We start from the raw sequence: 18,700 nt of genomic DNA on the forward strand, positions 1-18,700 counted from the left end.
TGTACCCGGCTTTAGAAAAGCAGACGTGTAATTCTTCTTACACAAATACTGTTTTGTTGACAGTGGCAATAATGAGATGACAAGAAAGGAATGTATGCACATGTAGCAAAAATGTATGGTACAAGAACTACAGGTAGCACTTGATGCAATATTGATCTCGTAGGTTATGGGAATTCTGCAGGGCCAATATAGCCCTCCAGCCCGCTCCAAAGCAGACATCCTGCTATAAAGCACAAACTGTCCTTCATAAAACACAAGTTTGTAAATTATTTTTTTGTTTTGTGCTCGTGTTGTTCTATTTCATAATCTTCAGGAAACAGATCAGCAGTGTCAAAATTTGAAAAGATTTTAGGATGGCTAAGTCTGTGGCCATTAATCTCTTGATTGAGGAGTGATAATTGTCCTCCCTTAGCCTTATCCAACATTATTATCAGTAGACCAGCAACTGCCACTTTAATGTGAAACCCTATATAATTAATGAGGGCTACCTGTCTCTTATCAGGGTGAAACAAAAAAAAATAGTTTTAAGACATAGGAGACCTCTGGCTCAATGTGAGTAGTAAAATGTTGTTACCAAACTCACCCTTGCTATCTACAATTCACTCATTTTCCCCTTCTTTCAATAATGGAGGAGCAAGTCACATCCCCTGATTACCAGTATATGACTTGTGAAGACAGACTCTCATTGGCTGCTGTATATGGGGTACTGCATAAGGGGCACTACTGGGGACACTGGCACTACTGGGGGCACTACTGGGTGCACTGTATAAGGGGGCACTGTATTACTTGACTTGGAGCTCTCCACTCGTGTATGGTGTCTTCTCAGGTATCGGGAAGGGGTGCTATGTATCGGGTGGCCGTGCCGGTACACTCCTGGTATATAATTACAGTCCTAAGTGGGGTGAATATGTTGTGAACAATAGAGGAGGTGCCCCTTCATAGCTGGAGGCCGGCGGCAGGCACCTCCATTGTCTCCCATAGTTCTGCCCCTGCTGGGGGCACTATATAAGGGGCACTACTGGAGGGAGGGGGTCTTTAATAAATAATGCTGGCTGTTTTTATTTGCGTGATTTTTAGTGATAGAGGTGTGTGTGTGTGTCTGTCTGTGTCAGTCAGTGAGTGTGTACCCTGTCATAGGCTGAGTGGCATATTTTTCTGTAGTGGTCCTAAATCCTGTATAAGCTGTTTCTATCTATCTATATATATATATATATATATATATATATATATATATATACATATATTTGTGGCTAGATGTTTTTTCATTGGTTTGGTAACCAAGAATTAGGAAACCCCCCTTTCAAAATCCTGCATTTGCCAGTGAAATGTGCCCCTAAGTGTGCTGAGAGAGTTTCTGATGGGTATCCACTTTCTACACAAGTAGCTGGCATGGAATCTGCTATTACATCCAGACTTTATCTGGTTTTTTTTTCTATTGAATATAGAACATTCAATTGAATATTCAGCTTCAGCAGAAACAAACAATTTCTTCCTGCAAAGAGAATTAAAAGGACAATTTTTGTAAAATCACTTAATAGTGTTTTCCTCTTTTTCCATGCCCAAGTGGTTAGCTAGGCCTCACCCCAAGACAGCTTTTAGGCTGGATACACATATGAACGGTATGTAGCCGGCTGATCCGATGGGCGACAGGCCACTACATGGGCCATTGCATACAAACTTGCACAAAGCAGGGTGCGATGGCACCTGGCGTCATACACGATATCTTCTGATTGACCGTGCAGCACGGCCAACCAGAAGATATCGCATGCGACCATTCTTTAATCAGGCCTACACACTTAACAATATGCCTGATTTGCATTCAGATTTACCCGGAAATGACAAATTGGGCCTGTTGCAACTTCCACTGTAACTTATGCAGAGCTGGAATTCTGACTTTGTTAACAGCATGGAGAGGAGAGTTGCACACAATTGCTGTCACTGCTGTTTATGTGTACACAGCTGCTATGAGAAAATATGCAATTGTCGCAGCCACAGGGAGATGTATTGGGGCAAAAGATGCATTGGTTGCAGATCATTAAATTGTTGCAGTCCTGAGTGAGTCCATGGTCCTGCACAATGGCCGTGGGAATTGAGACGCCAGAGCGATATGCCTTGCATATAGGCTTGCAGTCACACGATGTGACACTCCACCAAAATATTTGTGACACACCTGCGTGCCTTGCCGCCACTCCTCTCCCAAACATTCCCTGACAGTCAATCACATTACAAATAGTTGCTGCAACTTGTCACAAGCCGGACGAGGCGAACGCTGGGCGATCGCTTACTGAACTCCTCCTACCAGCTGTTCATCATCCCTGGGCCGATCTGGATTGCGAAGGCTGCTCTGATGCTGGTGATAGAGTTTTCGTGTTTCTGGTTCTGGCATTGTCTCCTGTGATTCAGTCGAGCTCCAGTTCTCCTGTCTAGATTGTTATTGTGCCGTTTGTGTCATCCAGGCGGCACAGCTCGCATACCATCTACCTGCCGTTTGTGTCATCTAGGTGGCATGGACAGCACTCTGTGTTCAAGAGTGAGCAGTCCTGTGTACGCAGTTTGTGTCAACCCGGTGGCAAAGGCTGCACTCTAGCGTCAGCTGCTTGTGTCAACTCGTGGCACAGGCTGCACTCCAGCGTCAGCTGCTTGTGTCAACTCGTGGCACAGGCCGCACTCCAGCATCAGTTGCTTGTGTCAAGCCAGCAGCACAGGACGCGTTACGGTGTCCAAGAGTGCGCAGTCCTGCATACACTGCTTGTGTCAACCCGGCGGCACAGGCCGCACTCCAGAGTCAGTCGCTTGTGTCAACACGGCGGCACAGGCCACACTACAGCATCCAAAGTATGCAATCCTGCGTACCAACACCAGTGTCTCTCCAGTGGCACTAGTCCATCATCTGCCGCATCTAGCAAAGTCATACTAGCCCTCAAGGCTGATATATGGCCCAAAGGCCGCATCTTGTCCTATGGCCCACAGACCACAGATAGCCAAGGCATACCAGCCCTCAAGGCTGCTGCACGGTCCAAAGGCTGCACCGTGTGTCTTACGGCCCACAGGCCCTTCTAGCCAAGGCATATCAGCTCTCAAAGCTGCTTCACAGCCGCATCTAGCCAAGATATACCAGCCCTCAAGGCTGGTGCGAGACTAATACCCTCAAGAGTCACACCCATCGCATAACACAACTATGTTAATGTATATTGATGCATGCACTGTACGACTCAGATGCATGCAAAGATGGCAGATAATTGCTCAACTGCAAAAACATCAGCGCAGACTCTGTGGAGTGGCCCTACTTGTGGGAGGTCATGCGCTGTATGGAGTGTCAGATTGGGGCATGAAAAGCTCACCAGGAGTCCAAATAGGCATGTTCATTTGACTACTGGCAGGAAAAAAAGGCAATTTGGAGGCCCTTGCACAAACTGGCTTTGCTTTACTTGAGCTGCCCACCCTCCAGTGTGTACTCAGAAAGAGTTTTCAGCACAGTCAGGAACCTTGTCAGCAATCGGCATAGGGGGCTACTTCCTCAAAGTGTGGAAAGGATGGTCCATCAAAATGAACTACAAATTCTATGCCAATTACTTCCAAAAATTAAATTGTGTGAAGATGATTTACACACTGATGAGGGAGAGGAATTGGATGATGTTGGCGACAACATCTTGCCTCTGTAAAGCCAGTTTGTGTATGTAGAGATCATTGCCAGCAATGTCAACTGCCATTTGGGAGCTTGTTTTGTGGGGACCCAAACAAACCAATCGCTTCATGATTGATATTGTTGAGGAAGGTGTTGGTGGTGAAGATGGCAGATGCTTGGATCTACCAGAGAGAAGGTATTCTGACACTGGACTGCTTGTTGGTACTTTTTTAGCCAAAGTTTCTGAATTTTGAAAATACTTTTTGGATGGATGCGCTGCAGATGACGTAACAGGAAGGAGATTCATAGATGGTTAAGCTTCCTATCTCTACTTAGCCTTTCCTTGCAACTTTGTGTGGTGTTAGGCATATTGCCAATTTTATGTCTTTCTGCAGCTAACTTTACCTTTGCTGTTTTTTTCTTTACCACTTTAAAAGATTGGTTCTTGATTTTAGATGACCTGACTTAACCCTTGTATGCCCTTGGGAATTGGCTTTAGTAGATTATGTAGATGGACTAGTATCCTCATGACTGGTGGCACTGGCAGCAGCTCCAGCACTAGTATGTGGTTCCTGCTTTCCTCTGAACTGATCGTTCTCCATGTCAACAAACACAAATGAACTGGGGTACAGCACACACGTCAATTTGTACCAATTTTAAATATTACACTGCAGTATCAATGACCTACAGTGTCACAAGATTTTTTATGAATAAGAATAACATACTGCGCTACCACTTACAGTGTCACAAGATTTTTTATGACTAAGAAAAGAATAACACACTGCGCTAACACTTAGTGTCACAAGATTTTTTATGAATAAGAAAATAACACATTGTGCTGCAACTTACAGTGATATCATTGTTATTCACCTTTGAATCAGGCCCTTTGTTTGACTCAGAACCTGGCCACTGCCGATGGTTCACTGCCATCGATGGTAAGGTACAGATTGTGATATTGATGTGGATTCTTTGATTGTGCAACCCTAGTTTACATGTTCAGAAGTAACTGTTAAAAACATTGTAGCACAAGGGCTTCGATTTTTAAGTATTTATTAGCACAAAAAATGCCTCTTACTAAAACATGAACCAATAAATCATCCCCAGTACCCAAGCCATCTGTCTTCCTATGCACATGCTCCCCGTTTTGTCTCTTTAAAACTCCCATGGGTATATGCCTCAGTCTATGCTTCTTTCTTTTCTGATATCCATATGTTCCTGCTAACCCCTCTTTTATATGCATCAGCAACCTTGTATCACCGCTACCCTTTCCCTGTTTCTCAGTTGTAGCCAGCCCCTTGTTTTTACAACACTTTTCCATCCTAATGCTGCTGGCTCTTGCTGAGGGGCTCAGTTTTTAAGTGCTTGTCGCTTTAAAGGGGACGTCCAGGAGTAAACCAGCCCTATCTTCCCGTCCTCCTCCCCTGGTGACCTCACTAGCTCAGCCTGCAGCAGGCAGCTCGGATGAGAGGGGGCGAGGAAGGGAAAGAGAGTTTAGGAGCCCGGCAGCAGGCGCCGGAGTGCGGGGGGCACACATACACAACACCGGGCGTTCTGCAACCAGTGGGCACAGCTATACGGGCCCCGCCACCTCCATCCTCTTTGCCGTTGTGGAAATCCGCCCCGGGCCGTGCTTTCTCGTCCTGCCTTCAGAGACTATGGCCAGCAGCGGTAGCAGTAGTGCTGGCAGCAGCGCCCTAACCGGGCGTCTCCCGGGGCCCCGGGGCGCAAACCCCCGCAAGGGCCGCATCTTGGGCTTAATCGATGCCATCCAGGACGCGGTGGGACCCCCGAAGCAGGCGGCGGCCGACAGGAGAACAGTGGAGAAGACCTGGAAACTGATGGACAAAGTGGTAAGCGGGTGACAGGGAATGGGGTGGCATAATTTGGTCGCCACAGTGCCCACCAGGTCTTCCTTTATGTGCTGCTGAGATTGGAGATGTGGGCTGCTGCGTGAAGGTGTAAGAAGGTAACTTCTTGTTTGGTCCCTTTACCCCCTCACCCGGTCCCTTTTACTAGTAACTTTATTAACCAGCGAGCTGCCAGTAGTTGATACTTCTCCGCATGGGTTACCATGTGTACCACCATAGACATATGCGATCATTTATTGCAGACCCTAGTGTGGAAACGTGTTGTACTTGGAATGTTGTGTGTGTGCATAGAAGCACTAGATGAGAGGGTAGCTAAAGGTTACTAAAGCACTGTTTCATGGAAGGATAATTAGGGGCTGGGGTAGAAGGGGGTCATGCCATATGGCTTCTCTTGCAGAGTTTGGAAAACATTTATGGAGGGGGTGGGTAAATGTTAGTACTGCAAAAGGCCGGTGACAGTCACTTGTAGACACTTTTCTGAATAATGTGTTTTGTCTTAGAGGCAATGCAGTTTGGAATGGAAGTGGTGATGGTATCCTTGCAGCTTGTTGTTGTCAGTACATTTATGAGAAGGAGAGCCTTTCATTCACATCATTAAAAGCAGTAAAGAGCCACTGGTTTTCTGTCTGCAGACATAGCTTTTGTTATTGCCAGATTTGTAATACATAATGTCCTGCCCTGTACATGATGGGGAGTTTTGCCAAAGTACAGTGGTTTCATACTTCTAGGCTATGTTCCCATTGGCATTAATATTCTGTGTTTCACATGGAATTTTAATATAAGTTAAGTGCAAGTATACTTGCATTTCACTTTTGCAATGTTGTTTTAAAGTTTTATTTGCTCATATTTTTTGACAGTATCTTATGCACATCAACAAAGGTGAAAACTTTGTATCAATTTCCTAATGTATATGAAAAGTGCAGTTTTTTTTATATGTATTTTTACTTGTTTCGACTTGCGTTGTGCAGCTCTGCGATGTACTTTGAATTAAACAGTAATAGAATTGCTACAACAAATGATGTGTGGCTTACTTTCTGATATTCTTGTCAAATCTGATTAATAACAGAAAATATCAAAACAAAGTGGAAGTGAGCTCTGAATTACCTAAGATGCTGATCTGAGTACAGGAACTACAGTACAATTTAATATAGATGAGCATTAACATGCAATTTTCTGAATCAAAGTTCTGTTTTAAAAGAATATGAATCATGTTCTTTAGAAAACAAATCTATTCTCAGATTACAGAGAGTATGAGCCAATGAGCTACATATTATTAGAGGTGACTGTTTTTTATTGTGATCGCTTTCTTATTTCCTGTTGTTACCATTGATTTTCTAATCACTGAACACCTAGCCACGTGGGCTTATGTCGAGGTTCGGTTAACATGGTGGTGGGAAATGACAAAATAAGCAACACAATGTTTTTCTACAAGTCTGGACTATATGAAAAAGTTTTGATTCTTATGGATCCTTAGGTTGTTCAAATATATCATTGAAAACAAAGCTGTTAGTTTGGACTGCAAACGCGATCCCAGAATATGTTCTTTGGTTGCCTTATTGTCAGATATGCCATTGTATTTTGTTTTTTTCTTAAGTTGGGATTTCGAAGTCTCAGTGGTCCATGGCACTGGGATCCCAAAACAGGTGGTTCTTACTACGATAATTGAATAAATGCTAATTTGTTGAACCCAAAAACAGATTCTCAGCCAGAACATGAAGACCCGTGTCACATATTGTACATCTTCTAAAATAAGCATTATAACTACTTCTGGGGTCAGAGATGGCCTCAATTAAAAAGTTGAATAATGCTTTTCTGGGTTATGAGTTTCACTACTTTAGGACTTTTTTGCTTTTGAGATCTATATTTTTGTTTAGGTACTTTATATTGTACTTTGTCATTATATACATATTTATGTAGTCTTCATTCTAGCACCCTGCACCTGTCACAACCCGTGCAGTTCCTCTTTCCTGCCTGGCGTGTCACTCTCTCCCCTGGTACTGCAAGATAGCAGCGCCGATAGCCTGGGCAATGTATGAACGGTCAGTTTGCCTGACTGTTCCTCCTGCTGCAGCTGTCGCTATCGACAGCTATAGCCTGGCGATGCCCTATCCCCACAGCAGGGACAGTGCTGTCCCTGCTGCGGGGGTTACTGGCTCCAGGGCTGTACGCAGGATCTCGCGAGATCCCGCACATGCTCAGTGGAGCCGGCCAGGACTGAGACGCAGCGCATCAGCACTAGGCTGATGCGCTGTGTACTCAGGCAGGGATCGCCGGAGGGGGGAGTTAACACTCCCCAGCTCCGACCGATGAGATGTTCATACATCTCGTCGGTAGTGCTTCCTGCTTCGCCTCGGTAAAGAGCATAATGCATCCCCCCTCGGGTCTGTAGCTCAGCAGTTTGCTGCATCAGCTGAGTATGCTGGAAGCACTAGAGCAGAGAGCGACACCCAAGGCAGGAAAGGGGAACTGCACGGTTAGTGACAGTTGCAGGGTGCTAGAATGAACACTTCATGGACTCCTGAAAACATTACAGTGGGAAATGGACACTTTATTATAAATGTCCTAATGTGAGTAAACATTACTACAGGAATCATGGGTGGTTATTGTATTTCATTTTATATATACTAGGGGATATACATATGTAAAAGCAATATTTAATACCCTGGACATCATTAAGAATGCATGTCTGAAGGCCCTGAAGAGTCTTGCAAAAATGACCAGTTTGTTTGAATGCGTAACTGATCAAATAATCATCATGTATGTGCCATGGTTGTGAGACAGTATATTTAGGACTGTAATGGGGTCTCCTCAAGCAGGAACTCACTACTTATATTATGTAGCTCTAATTGAAGGTCAGCTGTTGTTCTGGCTAGTCAGACTACAAAGCACTTTATTTGAACATTCCTCTTGCATTGGCTTCCTGTAATTGCAGGTTGAAGCTGTCCTATTTGAAATTGCAAGCACCCAATCAGTATCCTTTCTATCTATTTCAATTAAGCGTGGGGTTAAACTCCAGGTTTCACACCCAGTGATATTGAATGATTCTGTATTTTCCCTGTGTGGTAAACCCTGGAGTAATGCACGTTAACTTATACATTCCACGTAAAATGTTGGAATCTATGGGTTTTCCCCCACGTGAAACCCTGGAGGCTGCATTTGATGCAGATTTTTTTCCTTGCAGCTCCTTTAGTCTGCGAGGAAAACCAAGCATTATGCGTGGCGATGCAGGACCTAATTGAATAGGTCAGGTCTGTAAATTTCCCCTGCAGCTAATTGGATATGTATCTGTCTGAATTTCTTTAAAGCTGGCCATACACAGACCAACTTTCCTCCAACCATCCAACCAGTTGGTTGTTAGGAATGAAAATCCATTAATGCATGGGAGCAAATGACAATCAGCAATTTACTCCCAAACCCTGAGAACTGACATAAGCAGTTCAGACAACTTGTTTAAATCAAACAGATTTAACAAACTTGCCTGCATGTCCTTTTTAGTGTTTTCTGGTGTTTGGGAGCAAATTGCTGATCGGCATTTACACCCATACATTACCAGATTTTCATTCCAACCAACTAGTTGGATGGTTGGAGGTAAGTTGGTCTGGTATATGGCCAGCTTTAGCCTTTTATCAGCATATACAACACAGTTATTCTAACATTTTTAAACCACAACTGATAGTGTCTTACTCAAGCGTGCTAATACTGTAACTTTTATGGTATGTTTGCTTAACTTAAGCTAGATACATACCTATACATTATACAATCATCTGACAGATCGTCCAATTCCTGTACCATTATGAGATGTCCTAAAAGTGTGTATGCACTTATGATCTTTTATTGGAACATAACAGACCACATCCGAATAGTGGAGTAACAGGGCTCAACTGTGCCATGTACCGGCCCACCCCATGGGCGCATGATGTCATATTGTTGTGCAGATGGATTGGAGCAGGCAGCCCCAGTTAGTGCAGCACTGAACTGAGCGTCCTAAGGATGTTCCAATCAGCTTTTCAGACTACAGGGCGCCTGTGGGTGGCACTGCAGAAGCAATCCTGGCAGCAGGCTGCCGTTCCAGAGCAGCGAGCGACACCCCAGGCAGGAAAGTAGAACTACACAGGTTCTGGTCGGTGCAGGGTGCTAGAATGAAGACTATAACCTGTACTACATTTGCTACAAATTTATAGGAGACAACAAAATCTTAATTCGTTGAGATAAAAAAAGACCCATGTTCATTGAGTTTAATCCATTGTCTTTTCATAAACAACCCAGTTAGACAAAAAACACCAAATTGCCCTGAAAAAATTTAGTTCTTTCTCATATATATATATATATATATATAATAAAAAAAAAATGTATTGGTTTTAATACCAGTAGCCTTGTATAGTCTAACATTGTCTCAGCAAAAACAGACAATTTTTCAGTTCTTCATGAATGTATTTACACTACCACCAACATTCATATACAGCACTATGCAAATGTTTTAGGCCGGTGTGGAAACAATGATGCAAAGTAAGAATGTTTTAAAAAATAGAAGTGTTAATAGTTTATTTTTATCAATTAACAAAATGCAAAGTGAATGAACAGAAGACAATTTTAAATCAAATCAATATTTGGTGTGACCAAGGAACTCGGCAGGGAGTTTGTTCCAAACATCTTGGAGACCTAACCACAGATCTTCTGTGGATGTAGGCTTGCTCAAATCCTTCTGCTTTCATGTAATCCCATACCGACTCGATGATGTTGAGATCAGGGCTCTGTGGGGGCCATATCATCACTTCCAGGACTCCTTGTTCTTCTTGACACTGAAGATAGTTCTTAATGACAGTGGCAGTATGTTTGGGGTCGATGACCTGCTGCAGAATCAATTTGGAGCCAATCAGACACCTCCCAGATGGTATTGCATGACGGATAAGTACCTGCCTTTAGGACACCATTAATCCTGACCAAATCCCCAACTCCATTTGCTGAAATGCAGACCCAAACTTGCAAGGAACCTCCACCATGCTTCAGTGTTGCCTGCAGACACTCATTATTGCACCACTCTCCAGCCCTTCGCTAAAAAAACTGCCTTCTATTATAGCTAAATATTTAAAATTTTGACTCATCAGTCCAGAGCACCTGCTGCCATTTTTCTGCACCCCAGTTCCTATGTTTTTGTGCGTAATTGAGTCGCTTGGCCTTATTTCCACATCGAAGGTTTGGATTTTTGGCCGCAATTCTTCCAGGAAGACCACTTCTGGCCAGACTTCTCTACGAACAGTAGATGGGTGTACTGCTGGACTCTTTCCGATTTCAAAGGAAAGTAAGCATGATGTGTCTTTCATCTGATGCACTAAGTTTCTTTGGCCAACCACTGTGTCTACGGTCCTCAACTTTGCCCGTTTCTTTGTGCTTCTTCAAAAGAGCTTGAACAGCACATCTTGAAACCCCAGTCAGCTTTGAAATCTTTGCCAGGGAGAGACCTTGCTGATGCAGTATAACTACCTTTGTGTCTTGTTGCTGTGCTCAGTTTTGGCATGGTGTATGACCTGTGACGGTCTTCCATAACCTCACCTTTGTAGCAGAGTTTGGTTGTTCCTCAACCAGTTTTAAGCCTTCTACACAGCTGTTTCTGTTTCAGTTAATGACTGTTTCAACCTACATATGAAAATGATGATCATTATCGCCTGTTTGGTATGATTGGTTAATCATACACCTGACTATAATCCTATAAAATCCTTGACTTTGTGCAAGTGTACCTAGAATAATTGACACAGTTTTGAAGGCAAAGGGTGGTCACAACAATATTTATTTGATTTAGATTTCTCTTCTGATCATTCACATTGCATTTTGTTAATTGATAAAAATAGAAGTGTTAATAGTTTATATTTGAAAGCATTCTTACTTTGCAGCATTTTTTTCAGACCTGCCTAAAACTTTTGCACTGTACATTAATGAATGGATAATTCTACCCAAAACTAAACATTTAGGGATCTATTCATCATCACTTAATTTTCACCTACTTTTGTATTTAATTTTCAGAGCTATTCATCAATTCGGAACTTGATGGTGTTAATGTAAAACCATCCTGAGATGGTGTACAGCCCCCGATAATCTTCACAGGCTGCTGTTTACATGGCAGTGCCTGCAGTAGAGGGATCTATTCAGATCTCTCCAGTTGTGTCTTTCTCCTTACCTCCGGGCGGGCTCAGGGCTACCCAAGCAGGTCCAGTAACTTTTACTATACACCATGGCGCTTGGGACAGACACCGCCGGGAGACATTACATACAGAGTGGCAGTGGCGACCGCATGGGGGTGGTTGGTTGGGTCAGACACCGGCATGTGGGTTCACACAGAGCGGCTGATCTGAGGGGAGCAGTGGTGGCTGAGGGTTCAGTGTTGGGCCTGGGAGAGACATTGGCGGGGGAATGGGAAAAGTGGTTACAGTGGCAGCCAGCGGGGTAAGGATGGCTGCTGGGCGCTGGGGCAAACACACAGAGGCAAAGTGGCAGTTTGGCCTGGGACAGACACTGGTGGGGGGAGAGGTCTGGGAGAGGGGAGACACGAAGCAGGGGCTGTGGGCACGGAGAGGGGAGGCAGGGGCTGTGGGCAGGGAGAGGGGAGATATGACAGAGGCTGTGAACTGGGAGCTGAGACAGCATATATAAAGGAGTAAAGTATCACAATTTTCGAAAAGCTGACTCCGCAGAAAGAGCAGTTTTTCGGAAGTGATACTTTTAGTTAATGAGGCATGATGAATGCCTCCGAACGGTTCTTTGAACTCGCAGCGAGTTCAAAACATTTATCACAATTGATAATTATGTAATGATGAATAGACCCCCTTCATACTCCATGCAATTTGTAACAAAGCCATATATATATCTTGTGTGCTATATCTTGGATTTGGTACTTGCCTGGAATGGTCTTGCTCTACGAGTGTGGTGTTCTATCTCCTCTATGAATAATCCCATTCACATTAGGAGGAGGGGTGTCAACCCCCCTAGAGGACAGAGCAGAGTGACATGCTCATCAATGCTCCCAGCAGATAAGGAGAACGCTTATCAGGCAAGTAGGACTTCCTTTGTGTCTGAACTCATTACCTATACTTAATTGTTGTTTTTTTGTGTGGTTCTGCTGTATCAATATTTTTTTTTTTTTGTTCTCTAAAACATAAATACTATATCCACTAATCTGTACACCCTCTTGTAACATTTTAATGAGTGCTCAATCAAACATCAGACTTTTCACCAAGTCCTTATGCAAACACCATAACTATCTGCACTATTTTCAAATTTCCCACGACCATGCGTTTATGGAACCTTTGCCTGTACTATAATCGCTCCCTTAATCAGGTCTGACCTAGCAAAGATCTACAAGGTATTCTATTACAAATGATGAAATGGTGTTTCTCAAACTAAAAGACAAACATTGAAGGTAAAAATTGAGCAATACGCTTTTAATATTGCTAGAACATTTAACATGGTTTTTGTGAAGAAATGCATTATCGGCAATGGAAATCGTGACACAAAATTACTGTAATTGGCAATGGTAAAGTGAATTTTAAAATAAAAAAAAAAATTGTCATGGTTCACCCTAGCAATCGGTGTGAAAATATTCCCAATAATAAAGCTAGGTACACACTTTTACGATTGCATGCTGATCGGGTAATACTGTCCCGATCAGCTGTGCAGTCAGTCCCCAGTATGACACCCTGTCAGCCGCGTACACACTATGCTATGTCTGCTTCTATGGGATCGGAAGGTCGACCCGATAAAAATTAAACTGCACATAAGATGCAACCTACTGATCCCGACCGTTGTAGGAGCGTTAAAAGCCATTTATCAGCTAACGCTCCTGCATCGGGACAGCGTACACACCCATGCAATCCAATGACCGTTCTCTCGATATTGGATGAATAGCCCGATGATTGTATAGGTGTGTACCTAGCTTTAGTGACCGCACCAGTGATCTTTGTACCGATGAGGGATAAATCTGCTGTACCTTGTCAAGCAATATATTGTGGAAATGAGTAAAATTCTCTCTAACTTTTTGTTAGTACTAAAGCACTGGGAACGTATAAGCTTTCTGGCTTATAGACATATAAAGAACACCGCATCACAGCCAATTTTAGATTTAAAGGATTGTATACATTGTGTACACAGCATGGTGAATGCAGTTTGCAAGAAGCTAGATATAAAAGGAATCGCTTATGCATATGTGAAACCAGTAATGTACACAGGCTTTTTTTTATAAATGGAGAGACCAAAAATAGGACAGGCACATCAATTTTTATGCATTAGATGAACTGTATTTACTTTTGTAGACTACCAACTGTTGTCAGATGTACTTATCATTAGTGGGTGGCATAATGATTAGCATTGCTGGGTTCGATTCCAACAAGAGCTTTCTGTATGTGGGAGGTTTATATCTTCTCCCAGTGTTCACTGGGGTTTCCTCATATAATCAAAAAATAAATAAATAAATAAACACTGGTAGATTAATTGACTGCTGACAATATAGACCCTCATTTTTTGAGTGGTAGAGTGTAAGCTTCAATGGAACAGAAACTTATAATTTAATTATTATTGATTATAAGTACATTTGCTGTGTAAAGTGCTACATAATATGGTGCCAGAATAAATAAATTATGATGATATAGCTGCCAACAGCAACTGTGCAAACACCTATAGGTAGCCAAAGTACCTAAATATTTACTACTTTCTGGGATATTGGCGTTGCCTAGTTGAAGAATAGACCTTGAAGTAGGGATGGGACATTGGAAGTACCAATGTTTTTAACATTGAATACAAAACATTATTTAGATATAAACATTGGTTCTCTGGAACTGATGTTTACAGATTTATTTATTTTCAAACATATAATAGACATATCTATCTTCATGGAGGCAAACTATAATATATATATATATATATATATATATATATTTTTTTTTACACCCACATGGTGCAAAAATTATAAGGTTGTCTACAGTTTTTTAGAAGTAAAGTAAAACATGTTTTGTGGTAAATCAAACTTGTTATTGAAGGTGTCTAAAGGCGGGTATCCACTAGGCGATTAAAATGAGCGATCGTTATCATTCAGTCGCGCATTAATCGTGCACAAATTGGGCATGAAAATGTTGGAAATGACCAGCGATGCGCGCTCCCAGGGCTGGCTCTAGGGGTGTTCGACCAGTGCGGTCGCACAGGGGCGCCACCCATAGAGGGCGCACCCCTCCCCAACATCCCGATTTCAGCGGGACAGTACTGTCCCGCTCTTCCACCCGTGGGCCGAAGTGGCCCGCAGATGGTCAAATCGGCAGGTTGGGGACCCCCAACGCTGCAGCTGTGCGTCAGCGCCGGACCCCCGGAGTGTGCTCAGACCCCTGGAGCCGGCCCTACACGTTCCCGATGGACGTTTCCAACATTAATCATCGCCTGAACCTGCTGGTCAATCTGTTGATAACGACAGATTGACCATGTTCGGGTATGAGGGAGGGTGCCTACACTGAACGATTGATCATTCAGTGTAGGCACTGCAGGGGAAGAGGAACGACTGTACGATTACAATGTTGTCAGTTAAATGCAAATTTTTCCTTGCAACTCCTGAGGCTGTATGGAAATAAAGGCATTAAGTGCACCCTCTTGGGCTTAACGAGCATGGTATCTGCACTCAGTCTGATAGCTCGGCAGAGCAATTAGCTACAGGTAAATCTTGCTGTTAATTGAATCTGCCCTTAATGGATATTTGACCATTACAAATTTGTGTAGACTGAAATTTCATAATTTGATTTCACCAAGACTTTGAGTTTCTTTACTAAATGGTTGTTTTCACTACTTAATGTTAAAGGTTTGACTGTTCAAGTCATTCTGGCCATGTAGGGGGTGATTTAATCCATTTTTTAAGGTGCTCTAATTAATGGGCGACCAATTCAATTGTGTTTGGGTGCCGACTAATTATCACGCTTGTCGCGCCTAATTAGACTGGGTTTAGCCGCATAAAACTGTTAAAACCGCCCCAAACCAGGACTTGTCGCATATTTCTGGTCGTCACCTCATGAGAGGGCTGAATTGCTCCGTCGGGAGCCTGGCACTGACAGCCGCTGGTGCTAACAATTGAATACTCCCCTTTAATGTGGCTTTTTATTTATTTTTTACTTTTATCAAATTTCAACTTTGGCTTCCTCAGGGATGATTTTTACACAAAACTTAATCAAACGGCATAAAAACCTGCTGGCTGATTAAAGCAATTAATGACTCATACTAGTCTATGATTTATCTCCTCCTTGTATTATTGAGCTTGGTTATCTGAAATAGTTGCATAACAATGGATTGACTTGTCCTACGATTTGTGTTCCAAATGGACCACAGACCCTGTATATCAACATTTTTGTGGTTTCAGTTTGCTGATTAAAAAAAAAAGTGTTTTCTATTGACTGTCAGGTCTTGCCGAAAAAACATGGCGTTCAAAAAGCACCTTTCTATAGTCTGCATATCAAATCAATTGGAATTGTGCATGAGCCACAGAGTTCGTAGTGATCTGATATATGAATACTCAAGATAATTAATGCTAGTATAGATGATATTTAGAACCTAAACATACTATTAAATTGTTACTTACTTCTTTAGGCAAACATCACAAAATCGCAACCAAACTTCTATAGGAAAAAGTTTCCTAGAAAATAAGCACTATAGGGTCATATTGAAATCTGTAGGGGGCTGAACATTGCATCACATATTCTGCCAGAAATATGGACTAAAATAAAAGGTTTAATTAATGCCGTTGAGGGGTATTGCCTCAAACACAGCGCTGAAATTCATAAACAACTCCTACATAACTGCTCTGTATAATTAGTATGAAGTTTTCCATGGGAAAACTGCATGATGTTTTCATAGCAACAATACTTGTTTCAAACAATAAAATGTTTCATAATCAGACTAGCACAGGATCTCTCATGGGGAATTCTAAAATAAGGTACTCTTCATGTTGAATAGATTTATAGAAATAAGCATAAATAATAAGGGGGAGCTTTTTCAAAGCCTAGAGAGAGAGAGAATGTACTTTAATATATGCTCTTGGCACTATATATTTGCATCACTATGGCAATATGTTTTTGCAGGGGCAAATGCAGGATTTTTACAGGGGGTGGGGGTGCACTCTATTATATATCCCCCCCATCTGTTATTCCTTAACACAAGGTGTTTGCAGAGAGAATGAATTCACGTTTGAAGTCAGATGAAAATTACTCAGGAACGATAGAGGAATTTATTTGGTGAAGCCAAGATAAAGACCCATAACACACTGCTTTTAGTGTTGGGTTAATACGGTACGCATATATTTATGAGATCGTGCCATATTGTCTAAACTACTACACTATATTGGCGCTTGCTCTCACTCTCTTAATAAATAAATATATATATATACACAACACACACGTCACACATACATTACACACCCACATACTGTAAATAAATACATACACACACTTACCTTGCAGGTTGTGGATGGGATGGAGACAGGACCTTGCAGACAGGCAACATGTATTAAGCCCCGCCCCTTCGTGGCAAAATGCTGCGATTCGTAGGTCAATTGTTAGTGTCAGGGCCAATTTAAAGGAGTCTAATGGAATCACATCATATTGGGCGGACGGTGCTAAATAGCATGGTGCCTGCTCTTGCTTCTGTCGGGGTTTCTGTGTATTCAGAACCCCTCTGCATGCGCTACTGTTTTTGCACTTTGTTCGGGTTGGGTATTGGAACCCGACGGCTCATGATGCCGACTGTCAGAATCCCAACAGATTTGTGTAAATATTATAACCCTAACCCTTTCCCTAACCCTAACTTTTCCCCTCGTGCCTAAGCCTCCCCCTGACCCTAATACTCACCTTTGGGATTCTGACAGTTGGGATGCTGATTACATCTCCTATGTTCAACTCTAAAAGCACAAAAAAACGTTAGCAAGTCTGAGAGAAAATTACGATTTTGTATATACATATACCCGACAGTGTATTTTTGTTTCTTGGATTAAATCCAAGTCCATTTTTGTTCAACAATTTAAAATGGGTGTGAGTGGGAGTACAAACTAGAAGCCACATTGTCTGTCTGTGATAGTGGCTCCTTGATACAGCTCCTCTTTTTCCTTGGGGCCTAGAATAGCTGTAATACCATGTAAAATATCTGGAGCTAAGTAGTGCAAGGACCACCCGTTAGCCATTTGGGGAATTGGAACAGTCATTTAATAAAACACTGGTAGAGGTTTGAAAGAGCAGTAAGTAAACTGAAGTTGTTCAGTTACTTGCATCGTTATATTTACATTTAAATACAGGGTTTGATATTTTGTGTTTTAGGAATGTGTTCTGTATGTCAGATATAATCTTTTAACTACCCTACAACAAAGTATATATTTTAGTTTTAGTATTGCCTTTTTAACATTAAAAGGATAAGAGCTATATTTTAATTGTTTGAATTCATTGGGTTGCATCTCAATTTTAAATATATAATCTACATTTCACTATAATTATAATGACCTTGTCAATGAGCCCAAACGCTCTCTGTTTCTCACTGGCTCTTTGTTATTATGGTTAACCTGAAACCTAAAGCTCATTCTTCTAAAAAAAAAAAAAAAAAAAAATTGTAATATTCAAAACTCCATATCACATGCTTCCTTCATACAAGCTAACCATTCACCTACTCGTGCGGCCAAATGAGGATGCGACCCCTGTTGTGCCATTTGTTTTCTGCAAAATGTCCTGTAAGCTGGTGACCCGCTGGGCAACTGGTCCAACTGTTTGGCTACCAAATGAACTGTCTGAGGAAGCAAACCTGGTTCCGTGATACATGTAGCAGATGAAATTATGTACCTTTTATTATATATATATATATATATATATATATATATATATATATATATATATAATATTTTGCAAGTCCTGCACACTCAAACTAGTATTTTAAAATGCTGGGTGCTTGGTCATATAATGCATATAGAAAAGAAACCAAAAAATGGTACACCAGCACACCGCTGTTCAATGCAAAAAAATGTTTTATAGTTCCATATCAAAAAATCGTCAGAAACAACATCATATCAGTTCACTAAAAGTGCCAAATAGTGCTAGGTAGTGCATATCCAAAAGGGTACTTATCAGGGACCATACAGCATGAACCGATATAGCAGCATCGTGAGAGGAAGCCCGACAGCTGTTTCGGCGCCCACCGGCACCTTCCTCCTGGG

General features: G+C 42.1%; 1 protein-coding gene across 1 annotated transcript in view; it reads left to right on the plus strand.

The window, feature by feature from the left end:
• The first annotated feature begins 5,035 nt into the window (after window positions 1-5,035).
• CBLB (Cbl proto-oncogene B) overlaps window positions 5,036-18,700 on the plus strand; it is a 209,788-nt gene continuing 196,123 nt past the window's right edge. Inside the window, exon 1 of the mRNA XM_088481111.1 lies at window positions 5,036-5,475. Coding sequence (XP_088337237.1) covers window positions 5,281-5,475 — 195 coding nt within the window. The 5' untranslated portion in view covers window positions 5,036-5,280. The remainder of the gene's footprint in view (window positions 5,476-18,700) is intronic.

The sequence above is a fragment of the Taudactylus pleione genome, unplaced genomic scaffold (genome assembly GCF_031769625.1).
Source record: "Taudactylus pleione unplaced genomic scaffold, aTauple2 ptg000265l, whole genome shotgun sequence".
NCBI lineage: Eukaryota > Metazoa > Chordata > Amphibia > Anura > Myobatrachidae > Taudactylus > Taudactylus pleione.